Genomic DNA, 16,677 nt, shown 5'->3' on the forward strand with positions numbered 1-16,677 from the left:
AAGTATTCTGCTTGAGTGGGACCCAGGTGGCGCTGTGGGTTAAACCACTGAGCCTAGGGCTTGCTGATCAGAAGGTCGGCGGTTCGAATCCCTGTGACGGGGTGAGCTCCCGTTGCTCGGTCCCAGCTCCTGCCAACCTAGCAGTTCGAAAGCATGTCAAAATGCAAGTAGATAAATAGGAACCGCTACAGCGGGAAGGTAAACGGCGTTTCCATGTGCTGCTCTGGTTCGCCAGAAGCGGCTTTGTCATGCTGGCCACATGACCTGGAAGCTATACGCCGGCTCCCTCGGCCAATAATGCGAGATGAGCGCGCAACCCCAGAGTCGGTCACGACTGGACCTAATGGTCAGGGGTCCCTTTACCTTTACCTATTCTGCTTGAGCAAAAGGACGCGCCACTTCTCTCCCCTGGTGTCCCCTGCACACTCCCAAAACCTCTTCCAGAAGGTTGGGAGATGGCTTCTGGAGCAAGTTTTGGGGGCATGAAGGAAGAGAAGAGAAAGGGAAGTCACGCTGCATGAGGAACTCTGTTCACGCAGTGCTGGATCCAACCCTAGCTGATCTACTCACAAATGGAATAAGTTCAGAGTTGGAGTAGAGAATGAAACTCCCTTCTAATTGTTTTCAACTGCAAGGGAGAAACTACCTTATTTGTAGAAATGTATTAAAAATGCTGAACCCATAAATTAAAACCTGAGATCTACTCCTAAGAAAAGCCCCATTAAAATTAATATCAGATACAAAGGATCCGAGTTTGGTGGATCATGCTCAGTCTTAACAAAACAAATGCTTTTTCACGCACATGGCGGAATTAATTTCAAATGTGCCACCTCATCCACATGGTTTCACTATACTGCATTTTACAATACCGTACTTTTCCATCTATAAGATGCCCCCATGTATAAGAACCCCCCCTATTTATGGGGTCTCAATTTTAAGAAAATGAGGGGAGACGGCCCAAAGATGTTGAACTTCTCCCCACACACAGCTGCACATGGGAAACACTAGATCGTTTCCCGTGCTCAGCGGGATCAGGGGAAGTTGTGCTCCCAACTGGCACGCATGTGCACCGCTTCCCCCCCCCCCAATGCCACTATCCATGTATTGGACAAACCCAGTTTTTTGACACTATTTTTGAGTCAAAAAACCTTGTCTAATATACGGAAAAACACTGTAATAAGTTCTAATAAAGAAACATTAGGCTGCATCATGTTGTTGTGCCACTGCCAACAGTTCTAACTAAATTGATTTGTTAAGCTGTTAACTCTTAAATCACAGTAAAAGGCTTATTTGCTCATTCTGCTATAAAGCACCTGCAATCATTTAATTCCTTTTGCTCACTGTTGTCCAGAGAAAGAAAAAACCCCATTCGGCTGAAATTCCAGCCTATGTTAAAATGTAGTATTGCACAAGGGCTTGTTTTTAATTGTGTCCCTCTGCTCATAGAAGGCTCTTTGCTGCAGCAGATCTTTCGATGAACTAAAGTGGTAGAAATGATTTTTAAATTTATTTTTACAAATCCCCCTTTTTTTGCAACCCCTGGTACTACTGCCCATATTGTTCTGAAGGGCTCCTCTGCAGTATGTTGGGGGACAGTGCGGGGAGGCAGCACTCAGGCAGCAGAGGGAAGGAGAAATCAGCAAGACACTTTGTACCCCAAGTTCAAGGAACTGTCTGCTGGACTGAAGAGCCTTTCTTGTAAGCGGAGGGACACAACTGGATAAAACGGAACAAGACTCTACCTTAATATGATGATCATTCATAAAGCTTTCCTCTAAAGATGGGAACAAGAAATGGCACACTGGGGACTCTTGACTCCCACAAATTTAGCACAGCTACAGAAGCTTAGTAAAAAGTATAAAGTTGGCTTGGCAATGAATACCAGAAATTGGAGCAGGACAAGACGCAGAAATGAATGCTTCACTTTGGTACCATAACCAGAGATGAATTGATTTTGATCTATTTAGTAAAAGTGAATTTTGTGAACAGGGCACAGTTTCACTAAAAGGACCTTTTAGGTGGTACTGACTTTTACTGGTTCCCACCCTAATGTTTTCTCCATTACAGTAGTACCTTGGTTCTCGAAGGTAATCCATTCCGGAAGTCCGTTTGACTTCTGAAACGTTCAAAAACCAAGGCGTGGCTTCCGATTGGCTGCAGGAGCTTCCTGCACTCAAGTGGAAGCCATGTTGGATGTTCAGCTTCCAAAAAAACATTCAAAAACCAGAACATTTACTTCCGGGTTTTCGGAGTTTGGGAGCAAAACTGTACGAGTACCAAGGCGTTTGAGAACCAAGGTACGACTGTACTAGTAGAACTCTCCCTTTCATTGTTTAGTATTAATAATTTGATTAATAATTAAGTTGAACATATTTTATATAGAACTGCAGTCTCCATTTTGTTAAGTGCCTCCAGCTTCTAAAATACCAAGTCTAAAAAAGAGTATTAAATAATCTAAGAAGAAATAAACACTTAAAAAAATGTACTGCAGCACAGCAAATGCTTCTCCCCCTAAGCAGAAATACAATCCAGAAATCTCTTTGGGGGATGTCCAGAGCCTGTTGAAGAGAAGAAGACTGGCCTATAATCCTTTGCTTCCAAAGCAGAGGCATAAAGACAAAGGAAAGAATAAAAGCAAAATAAAGGATGTGCAATGTGAGACATCATACAATGGAAACATGCAAATAGATAAAATATGAATCACAAAAACTAATAGACTGGTATTTAGAAATACAATCCTGAGTGCTTACATCTTCAGTACCTTCCCAGTGACCGTATAGACAACTGATATATATATATATATATCTTTCAACCCCATTTCTGGTAATCTCCCACAACTACTAACTAAATGCTAAAACTAAACTAAGTATAACACAAACACCTTTAAGGTCCACTACTCACTTAGATTCATCGTAAGGCGTCTTGCAGATGCAGTAAAGCTTGGTGTCCTTCTTGGATTCCTTTGAGGTAGTAGATATCATTTTCTTTTTCTTCGATTTAGAAGACGAGGACTCTTTCTCTTCCTCTCGTTTTCTCTTATGGGATGAAACAGGTGTCGTGATTGTAGTTGTAGTTGTCGATGCAACATTGGTACTGTGTGGTGGTGGTGGTGGAGGAGGTGGAGGAGGAGGTGGTGGTGGTGGAGGAGGAGGAGGTGGTGGTGGTGGTGGTGGAGGAGGTGGTGGCACTGCTGCAGCAGCAGCGGCAGCAGCGGCAGCCGCCTGTGCCTTTTCTTTCTCCCTCTTAATTTTTGCCAGGTCTTTCTTTAGCTCTTCCTAAGTGAAATTAAAAGCAAAGAAACAGCAAACATGGACAGTTAATGACAAGGTCAATCTAGATATATGCCATTAAACACATGGAGCTAGTCACTCTTGCTGTGTATGCAAGTTTTTTGTATGGGCGGTGAAGATTTCGCGCGGGGGTTCCGGTCCTGGCCCCCGTGAGTGTCGGAGCACATATAAGTGTACTCCGCCCCCTTCTAGGTCCAAAAAGACCTGCACATCAATTTAATGCACCTAAAATAGTTGCCACCTGTATTATGATGCTGTGAGCTGCCCTACACAGAATTTATTGGACCACAGCATTTGTGGACTTGTGCATTTCCACAATGTTGTTTAATGGGTGTTTATACTTTGTAAATGGCTTAGAAGTCTGTTCTGGCATTAAGAGGTAAATTAATTAATGATTGGGGGTGTGTGAGTCAAAGCTCTGTCAAGAAATCAGAAATCAGTTTGCTACCAATGAAGACAACAAGGCACACAGGAAATGTAAATTATAAGAAATAAGCAGAATCTAGTTTTATGAGATGCAAACCAACAGGAAAACATTTAAATGGAATTAGCTTAATGTAGTATCTATGCCTAATTTATCAATACACTAACATTACCTTAAAAATAAATAGCTCTGCATAGGCATATTCATATGCATAACTTTATATCAACTTACGCTTTGTTTTGGAGGCCTAAGGAAGCAAATCTCACCAAAACCCAAATGAAAGATTTAAGACTATGATGAGCTATACCTAGATATGTGAATGATTAGCCCCTTGCTCACTGCTATCGCCAATCTTCAGTAAACATACAAATTTATTTTTGCTATAACTACTTTACCTTTACCTAAATGTCTTTTGTGTTTTGTGGTAAGACAGCATGGAATTCCCACAGTGCTAAATCTGTCTGGAATGGACCAATTAAGATTTCAGCTAAAGGGTTGTGGATCATCAGTCAAGAGTAAAGGCCAAGGGAATATAATGGGAGAGAAAGTGCTAAAATGTGGCGAACTGCACTGAGACAGAATGCACTTAAGTTAAAATGCATATATTGAGTGGGAATATCCATGAGTACAAAAAGTCTAGCTCTGAACTTTCTCTTACATAGTCAAATAAATAAGCTCAACAATTCATTAAGGAGAAAAATTCATTTTACCTGCACTTCAATTTGTAAGTCTTTGTCCAGAAGTGCCCTTTTCTTTAGTATTTCAGCTTTAAGTTGTTCCTTATGTTTGAAGAGCAGAGCTGAGAGTTTAGTTGCATTCTGTTTACTGCGCTTTTGTTCCACACTCTCTTCTCGCTTTCGTTTCTTAGCAGCCTGTTTCTCTTCTTTATCTATCTTATCCAGAATATACTTCATTACCTGGTTGCACACTATCATTCTGGAGAAGAAATAGCAAAAATACTATTATGAAGAGACAAAGATTGCATTTGGTAATCAAATACAAATAAGAACAGCTTTAAGATCATGGCTAAAGCTGAAGAGCATTTTTAGGGAGAAGAAAAAAAATCAATCAGAAACCAAATCTTTTTATGGTACCACAGCCTCTAGATTAGATGTTAGTACACATTATGTGAAGCTACAAGGTGTACAAACAGGCACCCCAACCCTCTACATAATATTCTGTATTCACAGCATCTCTTCCTTTTCCACCATTCAAATTTTGTAGATAGTAAAAATACCAGCAGACATGGGACAATGTCAGGTCATATTGTAAACATGCAGAAAAAACATGGAGCGGTTTAAGTAAAGGGATGCTTACAAAAACATACTGTTATCCAGTTTTGTAGCATTGTGCATTTTGTGGTTTCTGTGTAGGATCTGAGGTTGGAAGAAGTTATTTTAAAGAGATCACCTATTTTTTATACCAAAGAAGCCTAATATTGAGTAGTATGGTCGCAGCAGGCGATAGAGACCCCCAGCTTCTTCTCTGCCTCTTGTCCCCCCCCCTGCTCCTCGCCAGCCTCCGATTCTGAACTGCTCTTCACCACAGACTCTTCCTGCTCACTAAACCCTGTTACCTCTTCACCTTCCAACACCTTCTCCCCCCAGTCTGTTCCCTTTTCTCCCTCTGGCCACTCATTGTAATCCCACCACCAATCCTCCGGATCTTCTCCCTTGGGGGTTCCCCGGCTGTAGACTCCCACCAATTCTCTGCACCCAGCCAGTTCATGACACAATGGCTCAAACAAACATGAGCAATCATTTCTATGAGTAAGCTGGTAGTAAACGTTTGCATTAGCACATATTTTTCTACACCAGAAAATACTGAAAGGCACCATCGCCTTGCTTAATGTCTGTCCATCTGCCTTACCGCTGATTCTCTTCCCGTTCAGCAGGGGTCAACGTCTTTTTCTGTTTTAGGTGCTCAATCACAGCGTTGTGCTTCATTACCACCTTCAAGAAAAGGGGGTGGGGGAAATCAAAACCTTTGATGGCAAGAAGCGACAAAATGAAAATCACTTTTCAAGCTGCAGATAATTTAAAACCCAAGTGTCACAGAGATGGCGTCACCCACGACCAGTAAAGAAAAAGCGGCCTTCATTTGCTCAGCAGTTGCCTGTGCAATTCTGGTGAAGGGAAATAGGAGCCCTTGACTCCTTCTAAAGCTGAGGAAGCAGATTGGAGGGGGGGGGAATATTAGCTGCAGAGGAAGATTTGATGGAGAAGTACGTGAGCTAAGAGGTGAAGCATTCTCGGAGTTTCAGTTCAAGATGTATGGCACTATAGCAGGGATAGCCAACATGTTGCCCTCCAGATGTTGTTGGACTCCAGCTTCCATCAGCACCAGGCAGCATGGCCAATGGTGAGGGATGATGGGAGTTGAAGTTTAACAAGTCGGGGTGGGGGGACGTTACCTACTCTAATGCTATACTACGGCAACAGAAATGACCGTGTATGAATTTTCTTCCCCAAATTCATCACTAGTAGTTTACAACACTAGGCTGCTATCCTGCCAAGTCTTCTCTTCTACAGAAAAAATGTAGTGCGGAAATATTGTGGAAGACTGAGCAATCAGATCCAAGTCTCTTCTCCCCTGAACTGAAGACACTCTGGCAGCAAACTATGATGTAGTAAATCATGACCCAGATGCCACCAAGTACTTAAAAAAACAACAACAACCACCAATATTAGATACAGAACACCTGTTACATTTACAAAAAGGGATATGCAATGTAGTTTAATAAGGAAAGACCCCTAAAATTTAAGATTAAGATTTGCACAGGCCAAAGGATTCACATACATATAGCTTGATGGCCAAGAACAGGAGTGATAATGCCTTTGGATAAGTGTACCTGTTTCTGGATAATGTCACTCTGATTAGAAGCCTGGAGGGAGTGCTCACGTTTAATTTCAATATGCTGCTGTTTTTTCTTCTGCTGCTGTTCTCTGAGCTGCTGAACCCTTTGCAGTTGCTCTTGAACGCTGGCCGCTTGAACAGTTACCACATTCTGGATCTGATGAGCTTGCACCGGGCCAGCTTGCTGAATCTGAATAGGCAACTGAAGCTTAATTTGCTGAGGCAGACCACCTTGCTGGGCCTGTATCTGAGCCACAACATGGGACGGGAGCTGAGAGAACACCTGGACTTGCTGCTGAAGCTGCGGAACTGTGATCACCTTCGTCTGCGGCGGCTGGATTTGCAGCTGAGGACGTGGAGATTGCACGGTAACTTGATTTACATTTGGCGCGGGTGGCAGAGTTTGAACCGATGTTGGAACCTGGGGCTGCGAAGTCTGAATTTGGATCGAGGGATGCGGCTGCATCGGGACGTGCTGTGGCGCTGGAGTCTGGACCTGAGCTGGCTGAATCATTTGAACTTTGGGCGGGGTCTGCGGGGGTACCCCTGTCTGGGCCTGGCTTTGAACTTGAGCTAAAGACTGCCCTTGCGGAAGGCTCTGGGGTGGAGTCTGAGCAACGGCTGGAGTTACAGTTGGTTGCGATACTGGAGGCTGTGCTTCGGAGATAACTGGGCATGGAAGTGGAGCTGGAGGCTGAGCTTCGGCGGCTGCCTGGGCTTCAGCCTGAGGTGGAGATTGAGTAGGCTGCGTCTGAGCTGGAGGCTGAGGCTGGATACTCTGGGGTTGCCCCTGAGACTGGCCTTGGAGCTGACTCTGAGGCGGCTGGGGTGCAGGAGGAGGAGGAGGAACCTCTGGCACTGGCTGTGTTTGGGTCTGTGCTTGAGAAGTTTGCTTCTGTTCTCCTGCAGCTGGGAAGACAAAAAGCATGACTTACCTTTAGAGCCATGCTAAGAACAATCTGAGGAGCAGCTTTCCTTCTCTAAGAAGCCACCACAAGGCTCCAGCATTTCTAAGCCCCAAAAGCATTCCTTAAGAAAAACTACTTTTATTTCATAGCTGAAATGCATGTGTTTCCATTTAGTTTTTTAAAAAACTCTACCTGGTGTTGAGGTGGAAACTGTAGTCGTAGTAGTACTAGCTGCGGTAGCTGCTGCTGCTGCTGCTGGTGGTGGTAGTGGGGTGAAAAGAAACCGCTGGATTGTACCATTTGGCATAGCTGCTTGCATTAGCTGTTGTCCTGGTCCTGGTATTACCGTGACACCCTGCGGGATCAACTGCAACTGCCCAGTGGTTTGACCTTGTCCCTGAATCACCACAGTCAAACCTTGACTGCCACCCTAAAAGTGGGGAAAATGTAGAAGTCAATGTCCACAAAAGATCCCAATGGAGTATATCAAGGGCTTGCACTGTGTAATGAACTTTCCAACTGGAAGTTGGTGACACTCAATGTTGGTGCGTCCCCTTCTCCTCCCTGCAATCACCCACCCACAATTTGCTCCCAGAGGCCCCCCAACCTTCCACAGAAAATATTGATTGAATACACGCGAGCTGCATGGAGGAGAGAGACTCCCTTCCACCGCTAGTGAATAAGATTTCACCCACGAGCTCTGGCATTTGGTTATGTAAAAGAGCAGTCTTTTCTGAAAAATCATTTACCACACCTATAGGTTTTTCAACAATATTGCAACAGAAACTAAACATGTCATTTGAGATCAACCCATTTACCTCCAGTGGTAGAGGAACCTTAGCTTATCATGAATCTTTTCCAAACTTCTTACAAAAATATAGTAGATGCAGTTATTAACTTAGAAGATGCCTGCTTTAAATTGACATTGCATGTGCAAGGAAAGGCAAATCATTGTCACACAACAAATATCATGAAAGCTTACCTGTCCTTGTGTGAGCTGCGTGAGTTGCGCCATTGTAAGTTTCACCTGACCCTGTTGAGGACGAGGTGGGTGTGGTGGTGCAGCTTGCGGCTGCATGTGCTGCAAAGGGGCTCCTGGAGTTGTCACTACCTTTGGATTTGCAGAAACGGTGGTGGCACTAGACACTGCTGTGGAAACAGGCTGACCTCTGATTATCTGGGTCACTACTTGCTGGGTCTGGCCTGCATGGACATATCATTTGTATTATTAAGAAGCTGTTCCCAACACAAGAAACCTCTGTGAAAAAGAATGCCAAGGTCGCTTCTCCCTCCCAACTACCAAGTTCCATTGACCAGTAAAATCACTGGGTCCATTGACCAGTCGTGTGCCTCTATGTTTCTTCAAAGCCATGAGAAAAATGCAGCCTAGTATTATCTCTCATTCTGCAGCTTAGTTATAATATACGCCAACCTGGCTAAGCATTGGTCCTCTGGATGTTGGGTTTCAACTTCCAACAGCATAGCTGATGGCCAGGGATAATGCGAGTTGTAGCCCAACCGTATCTGAAGGGCCAAAGCTTAGCCACTCTTGATAGTAGCCAGAATGTACAGGAACCTGTAACTATTTATGGAAGTCCAAGATGGGTTTGGACTCCTGTTTCTGGAAAAAAAAGCCTTCAGTGCAGTCTGCAGTGGATCTCAGCTTTTCAAAGCACAAAAAAGAAGGCAAATATTCCTATCGTCTAGCAGAAGCACCCTGTCTGAACCTAAGAACAATTTGAGTACCAGCCAGAGTATTTATTGGATTTATGATTCAGAAACAAAAATAAGTAGCAAAATGCACAGTCCTTTCTTTTTAGTATTATTCAGCTGACTGGCCCTAAATTTATAAGTTTTATCAGTAATTTAAAGCAAAATCCCTAACACAGACATGCTTGAATTAGTGTTGATGATACTTTTTTTCTTTTTTAAATGAAAAAAAGAATCATGGATTTCACATACTGGAGGTGTAAAAATAAAAATGAACCTACTAGTTGGAAGAATACCTTGCTGTACCACGACAGGTGTCCGAATGATGGTCTTTCCTAATGCCGATTGCTGAAGTGGTGTCCTTATGACTGTCATCCCAGGCCGGAGAGGTGTCCCAGCCATTACCTACACAAGTTACAAGGAAAACAGTCAACTTTTTCTTGCACTAAGGGTAAATGGCAGAAAAGGCAAAACTTATTTCTATACATATTGTGACTAGTATATGGAAAACAAAACAAAACACCTTAAAACCATTTTTAAAAAAGGTAAGCAAAAGGTTGAAAAAAGCAAAACATTCCCCAATGTAAAATGTAACAATATATAGCAATATAACATTATATTTTTACTTTGTTTTTTCCCCTAAGCTTTTTTTTAATCCAAAACACTTTTCAAAAGCCTTTTTAAAGTGCGAACTGCATTACTTTTTCTCTGGTTAATCCACCGCTCTTCAAACATCTCCATTCATATTTCTTTTCATAAAGTTTTATTTATGTACAGTAGTACCTCGGGTTACAGATGCTTCAGGTTACAGACTCTGCTGACCCAGAAATAGTACCTCAGGTTAAGAACTTTGCTTCAGGATGAGAACAGAAATTGTGCAGCGGCAGCGGCGTGGCGGCAGCAGGAGGCACATTAGCTAAAGTGGTACCTCAGGTTAAGGACAGTTTCAGGTTAAGAACGGACCTCCAGAACGAATTAAGTTCTTAACCTGAGGTACCACTGTAGTGCAACCTGGCCATTTGCAACAATAATAAAACTCCAGCGCTATGAAAAATGAAATCACATATGTATAAGAAAAAACTGGAAGAAATGACAGACAGACAGACAGAGAGAGAACACACAAGAGGACCCATAAAAGAAAAAAATTCCCTTGGGGCATTCTTCAAACATGGGTAGCAAGGAGACCTGAACTGGTCCAGAAGCCAGCTGATTTAAAGCAAGTTCCCATAGTAAAGATCTACTGAGGGATAAGTGACAAAAGTAGACAATGTTCTAGTTCCTGCATTATGCTCAGCCAGGCCATGACTTAGCAGAAACATGCAGGTTCCTACAGCAACCATGGCTTAGCCCCAGGTAGTGCTGGAGGAGTAGAAAAGTGCAGCGGATGCAAGCTTTGGTACAGGATGCTGGCTTAGTGTTATGCGCAAACTGGGCCAATGAGTGTCTCCTAAGAAAATCAACAATTGTATGAAACCCAATGTTTAGATTTCAGATTTTTAGGTCCGAGTTCAGGCACTGTAAATAGTTTCTAGATTAAACGCCATCTCAAATGGAGTCCAATAGCAACTTTATTACAAAACTACAAGATCATTCATCTTAAATAATAATAATAATAATCTTACTTGTGAAGCACTCGTTGTACACACAGTCCCTGTGTTATTTGGCCTAATAGTTACAGTTGCTGTCCTCGGCTGGAATGAAGTAAATGTTTGTTGGTTTGATCCAGTAGTTGATGGAATGATTCCCAACACTTTCTGCTGCACTTGAACTACACCTATTCAGGAAAAGTATTCATCAATTTAAAAACATTACTAAGTAAAAGATTAACACCCTCTTGTTTTAGGTGATGTGACTCACTCTGCAGAATATTTATACAGGTCTCTAAAGAATGAACCCATATTCAGGAGGGTTTGTACTGGGGTGCAGCAGGGAGCATTGACACATATTCACTTAAATAAGAATCACACTATGCCTCAAAGTTGTACATCGCTAAAGAAAATAAGCAATCTTAGTCGCTGAGAATAGTTCTAAATTTTGAAAGTTTACAAGGGAGTTAAAGCAGAAGAGCAGGTCTTAGTTTGGGTTTAAAAATGATTTAACAGACACATCTTTTAGATAACCTGCGAGCATAATGACAGCTCCTTCTTCAACTGAGAAATTGGGAATGGCACAAAGGATCACGCATATCAATTCTAATCTGGCACAGACATCTTTGTATCTTCCCTACAGAGAAATGGTATTTTGGCTAACCAGATTCCTTGCTAAATGTATTCCTTTATCATGGTTAAGACAGAAGAAAGAAATTTACTCGGTGGAGGGGAAAGGCAGTGCATGATCCCATGGTTCTCTCTTAATCGCTTAACCAGTATAAAGAAAGTCTACATGTTACATCTGTATCTCTCCAGATAGCAAAGACAAAAATCAAACACAGTCTTTAATTGGTGTCTGAAACTGTAGAGGGGGGGCGGGGACAGGACTGAGCTCCCTTGGGGACAGAATGCTACAAAGGGAGCCTCAATGCAGAAAAGATCCTATATCTCCTATATCATGCAACCAACCCACATATTCCAGCTGATGGGACCACAAGCAGGGCCTCCCCTGCAGATATGAAAGCACAAGGCATTACTTGTGCAAAACTGTCAGTAATTGGGTCTAAAGCCTTTTAGGGCTTTGTACACCAGTACAACAATTTGAATTGAGCTCACTAGCACACATGTATAGTGCAGTATTTGGTTGGATTGGCCACTGAAGCTACCTGTGCTTCGAGTGTTATCTTAGAACTGAGAAGAACCTGTCCCTTCAGGGTGCTATATCACCCAGAACTGTCTGCCTTCCAAATGTCTGAACTTGGGAACCAACTTCCCATAGCACCTCCATCTTATCAGGTTCAGTTGGTTAGCCCTCATTTAGCCAATCATGTCTCCAGGTACTGGTCCACCACTTTCACAGCTTCTCCCAATTCAGATGGATTTTTTTTTTGGGGGGGGAGAGAGAAAGAGTAAGCAAGTGAGCTTTCTGGCTACCTGGGTGTCAACTGCATATCTGGCACACTGTGCTCCAAATCCCCAGCTAACACCTCTGTTTAGTTTCGTATTGATGTTAACTAGCATGCCGTCAAAGATAGTCCTGAAAGTAGGAGTGGAACTGCTGCAACACAGTGTACTCAACCAGCAAAGCCTTTCCATGGTCAACGGTAATAAAAGTAAAAGCCTGGGAACTCTCTAATATAACCATTTCCCAACATAATGAAAGGTATATGCAGCCCTTCTATTAAGCCAGAAAGTAGGGTTTTTTCCACTAAAGTCTTCAAAAGCTGATAATGTGGAACATTATGTAGGTCAGCAAAGGGATATCAAAGATAGATAATTTCAAACAGGAACAAATTCCCACTGGAGAAACTTTAAAAAGCTAGAAATTGTTTTTCAAAAAATATGTTATCACTCAATTTTCCTAGGAAAATATGCCTTTGGAACCCTCTTGCATTACATACCAGACAGGCACTGTCTCTATTGTCTTTTTGGCCCCTGCTGAATTCCTCCTTTTTCTAACAAGTCTTTTAAGCGGGTATTTATTTATTTATTTTTATATTCCAGTTTGCATTTGCATGCATGTTTTGATGTTTTCATTGTTGAATCGCTTTGTGATGTTTTATGAAAAAGCGATTCATAAATGGAATGAGCAAGAAAGAAAGAGTTCAAACTGCAACGGCGTTCTCCTACCTCCTTGAGTAGCTGGGACGTTAACAGCAACTATCTTGCTATTTGCTGGTAGAGGCAGCTTTGTTATCACTTTGCCTGCCATAGTCACTGGGCTGCTTGCAATCTGGAAAGTCTGACCACTGCTGGAAATAGTTGTTGCTGATGTAGCAGTTGTGCTTGTGGCTAACAAAACAGGAATGGCGGTCAGTTTCTGTTTTCTTGAGACAGGCCACCAACAGCAAGTATCATCGCAGCATTGGCATGGTTGCCTTTAAAATGCTGTGTGCTCTAAATAATGTCTCTTTACAAGGAAAGGTCCTAAGAGCTGGCACTTTCTTATGAAGTTTATAAAATCTTGAATGGTTGCAACAGTGGATAAATAAATGCTTCTTTAAAAAAACAAGCCCCCTCTTTACGGGTACTTCAGTTCGTCTAGTGAAAATTTTCAGGACAGATGAAACAGAAGGGCTGCTTCATGCAACTCAATTCATTACCACAAGGAATGGTGACATCCTTACATGAATTAAATCTATAAACTGCTGTTAGCCATGATAGCTATTTCAAACCTTTATGACAGAGGCAACATACCTTTTTGAGTATCAGAATATAGGAGTAAGCTTTCCCCATCACCACCATGCATTGCTTTGAGTTTCCCTGGGAAATGTGACTGTTCTCTTGAGGAGACATGAGTACTAGGCTCGATGAATGAGCCTTGGCCTAAACCAGTTTATGCCCTTACAAAGCACACCCCATACCCCATATTGACAAATGTGTTAACCCACAGCTACAGCTTTTAACAGAAAAAAAGTCTTTCTTCCCAGTTCAAGGATGTAGCTGAAGAGAGCATCAATTAGGTTTAAATACTGCAAGCTTATCGGCAGTCCCCTATCCCATTGGAGATCATGGCTAATAGATGCCTGGGCATATGAACCACCTCAAATGGTACAAGTAAAATTTTGGTTTTATGTTTTTTGTTTTTAAAGGGTGAAGATTCTCCGTCATTTTTTTTAAAACTAACTCACTCATTTACCTGATGAAGACTGGCCTTGTTTAACCCAGGTAGCAAAAGTCTGGTGAAAGTTCTTGTTCTGCTGGAATGTTACTGTAGCTGGAGATCCCACTTTAGTAGCAAGCACCACTTTGGTTCCACTGGGAATAGAGCGTGGCAGTGGGCCAACCATGACTTTCTGAGGAGTGGAGATGGTGGTGGCCGTACCGCTGGTAGTCGTAGCTGTAGCGGCACCACACACGGCAGGCAACTGCTTCTGTTGCTCCAGTCGCTTCTAAAGGAATTAAATAGAGGGATAAAATGAAGAAAAGCTACCACTAGTCCGCTGTACAATATCAGCCCTCTCACCCTATGTTAAAAAAGCACACTAAGGCTGCTGTAATCTTACAAATGCTCACTGGAAAGCAAGTCATGCTAAACACAGCCGGACTTGCAAGTAGGCATATGTCCGTACAACGTGCTTTGTGTGAAAGTAATTTCAAATGCGAGAATTTTCAAAAGTGAGACGCCACCGTATTTGCAGAGAGCTAGCAATAGGAAGGCTTCCAAAGAGCAAGTGTTCACAAGTGCCAAGCTTTATTATCCACGGAAAGTCTGAATAGATCGGATCTGGCATACCGTAGCAGCTACGAGACAGAGCTACAAAGCAGGATGCCTTCGCTTTGAATCTCTCCTCTTGCTACAACCGCTAGGGGGTGTTCCCCTCTTGTCATTTGTAACCTGTAGGTGGTAATAATACTGATCTGATTTAGGATTTCATGTAAGAAATCGTGCGCCCTCAAAATTGGGGTTGGGTTGGGTTGGCAGAACCCCCCATGTTGTACATGGTTTGTGTTTAATTTTTTTGGGTGGGTGGGGGAGGGAAGGGCAGGTTATATTAACAGAAAACCCACCCATATAAAGCAATGCTTTCAAAACATAACTTCGAGTAAATAGCCTTTTCTGATTACATTATATAATGTTTAATAATGTACAAAAAGGAGGTTCATAACTAAACATTAACCAAATCAATTTAAGGAAGATCAATTTAAAGAGGACTTAAAATCTTAAAGAAATATCTTCATTCTCATTATTAAGTGGTGTTTAACAGTCTGAATAAGGGACCCAGGTGGCGCTGTGGTTAAACCACTGAGCCTAGGGCTTGCTGATCAGAAGGTTGGCGGTTCCAATCCCTGTGACGGGGTGAGCTCCCGTTGCTTGGTCCCAGCTCCTGCCAACCTAGCAGTTCGAAAGCACGTCAAAATGCAAGTAGATAAATAGGAACCGCTACAACGGGAAGGTAAACGGCGTTTCCATGTGCTGCTCTGGTTTGCCAGAAGCGCCTTTGTCATGCTGGCCACATGATCTGGAAGCTGTACGCCGGCTCCCTCGGCCAATAATGCGAGATGAGCGCACAACCCCAGAGTCGGTCACGACTGGACCTAATGGTCAGGGGTCCCTTTACCTTTACCTTTAACAGTCTGAATAGCTGTATTTACTACAGTGCTTGGTTGGATTTCTATTTTGTTACATGCCCCTCATATGCACAACGATTTGCTATAAAAATAGCACACTTTTAGAGAAAAGGGGAATTGGTTGGTTTTTTTCCCTTTTTAACTGGAGCGGCATTGTATCAGCTATCTAAAACAGAAAGAATGGCTTTGGAATATGATCTTATACTTGTCATTAAGAAATTTTAAGCAGTCACTGAAGAAACTATTATTTGGTGGACATTTTTTAGTTGACTTTCCTCAGAGGGTGCTACCCTTTGTCATTTGTCTTATTTTTGTATTAATGTGGGTTTAGTTTTTATTATAACGTCTTTTGTTTTTAAAGTCAAATGTACTGGTACTAAAATATATAAAGCAAGCAAGCAAGCAAAATAAATAGGGTTGCATCTTAATTCATAATTAGTTACCCTGAGTGGACATTTTGTTGAGAAAGATAGACATAAGTTTTTCAAAAAATAAATAATGAATGAGATGTTTAAAAAGAAGAATAAGTACTGAAAGAACTTTGCAGTGGTGACACCATTCTTTACTGGGCAAACAGGAAAAGTTACAGATTTTATGATGCATGCATGCGTCAGAATTAAGAGATTGAAGGTGTATCCACTTTTTAAAATACTGATTTATACAAATTAATAATTTAGTTTTCATTCCAACATGGAAGCGTCTCTGATTCTATATTTGGCAGGATGTCAAACCTTACTTCCATGAGATCTAGGTTATTTAGGTATCTTAGCAACATCTACGCTAACACTTTTGTAAGACTGAAACACAACCCTGAAGGAGAGAGTCAAATTCCCACTGTATGTGTAATATTAAGAGCACATCAAATTATTAATTTTAATATCGCAATGTAGTTTTTCCGATAGGGATATGGAAATATTTACTCAAATGAAAATATTTGAACAATTCTATGTAAGAAAGAGTCACTTCCATGTTTATTTTTGGATGCACAAATGCAAGCAATGCAAACTTCAACAGGCGGGACTACCAAGAGCTACCCCACCTGCTGGGCAGCCAATCGCTGTTGTTTTAGTTGAGCCTCCATTTGGGCCTTGAATTCCTCAGCCTTCTTCTGTTCACTAACCTTAGCCTGTTGCTCAACTGCTTGTGCCTTTTCCTTCTCCACTCTGTCAAAGAGATGAACAGAAAATCAGTACTGGGCATTGCAAATTACTACAAAACATGCATTTTATACCAACAGCCCTTTTTACGTGATAGGCTTGATTATGTGTGAACTTTCTTAAATCTGGCTGTCACCTTCTGTCAAGTTTAATGACATGCAGCTCCCATGA

At 42.1% G+C, this 16,677-nt stretch overlaps 1 protein-coding gene across 13 annotated transcripts in view; it reads right to left on the reverse strand.

The window, feature by feature from the left end:
• Nucleotides 1–16,677, reverse strand: part of BPTF (bromodomain PHD finger transcription factor) — a 69,501-nt gene that overhangs the window by 10,536 nt on the left and 42,288 nt on the right. For 4 of the 13 annotated variants that reach the window (XM_035103996.3, XM_088662973.1, XM_035103990.3 and 1 more), the window contains exons 17-27: nucleotides 16,389–16,512; nucleotides 13,917–14,169; nucleotides 12,908–13,069; nucleotides 10,811–10,962; nucleotides 9,470–9,593; nucleotides 8,461–8,681; nucleotides 7,671–7,908; nucleotides 6,566–7,479; nucleotides 5,584–5,666; nucleotides 4,425–4,650; nucleotides 2,902–3,275 (exon numbers count right to left, since the gene is read on the reverse strand). In XM_035103996.3, the coding sequence (XP_034959887.3) occupies nucleotides 2,902–3,275; nucleotides 4,425–4,650; nucleotides 5,584–5,666; nucleotides 6,566–7,479; nucleotides 7,671–7,908; nucleotides 8,461–8,681; nucleotides 9,470–9,593; nucleotides 10,811–10,962; nucleotides 12,908–13,069; nucleotides 13,917–14,169; nucleotides 16,389–16,512 (2,871 nt within the window). The remainder of the gene's footprint in view (nucleotides 1–2,901; nucleotides 3,276–4,424; nucleotides 4,651–5,583; nucleotides 5,667–6,565; nucleotides 7,480–7,670; nucleotides 7,909–8,460; nucleotides 8,682–9,469; nucleotides 9,594–10,810; nucleotides 10,963–12,907; nucleotides 13,070–13,916; nucleotides 14,170–16,388; nucleotides 16,513–16,677) is intronic. The other 9 variants (XM_035103998.3, XM_035103997.3, XM_088662976.1 and 6 more) reach the window with 7 other exon arrangements.

Source organism: Zootoca vivipara, chromosome 2, assembly GCF_965207765.1.
Source record: "Zootoca vivipara chromosome 2, rZooViv2.hap1.1, whole genome shotgun sequence".
Classification (NCBI taxonomy): domain Eukaryota; kingdom Metazoa; phylum Chordata; class Lepidosauria; order Squamata; family Lacertidae; genus Zootoca; species Zootoca vivipara.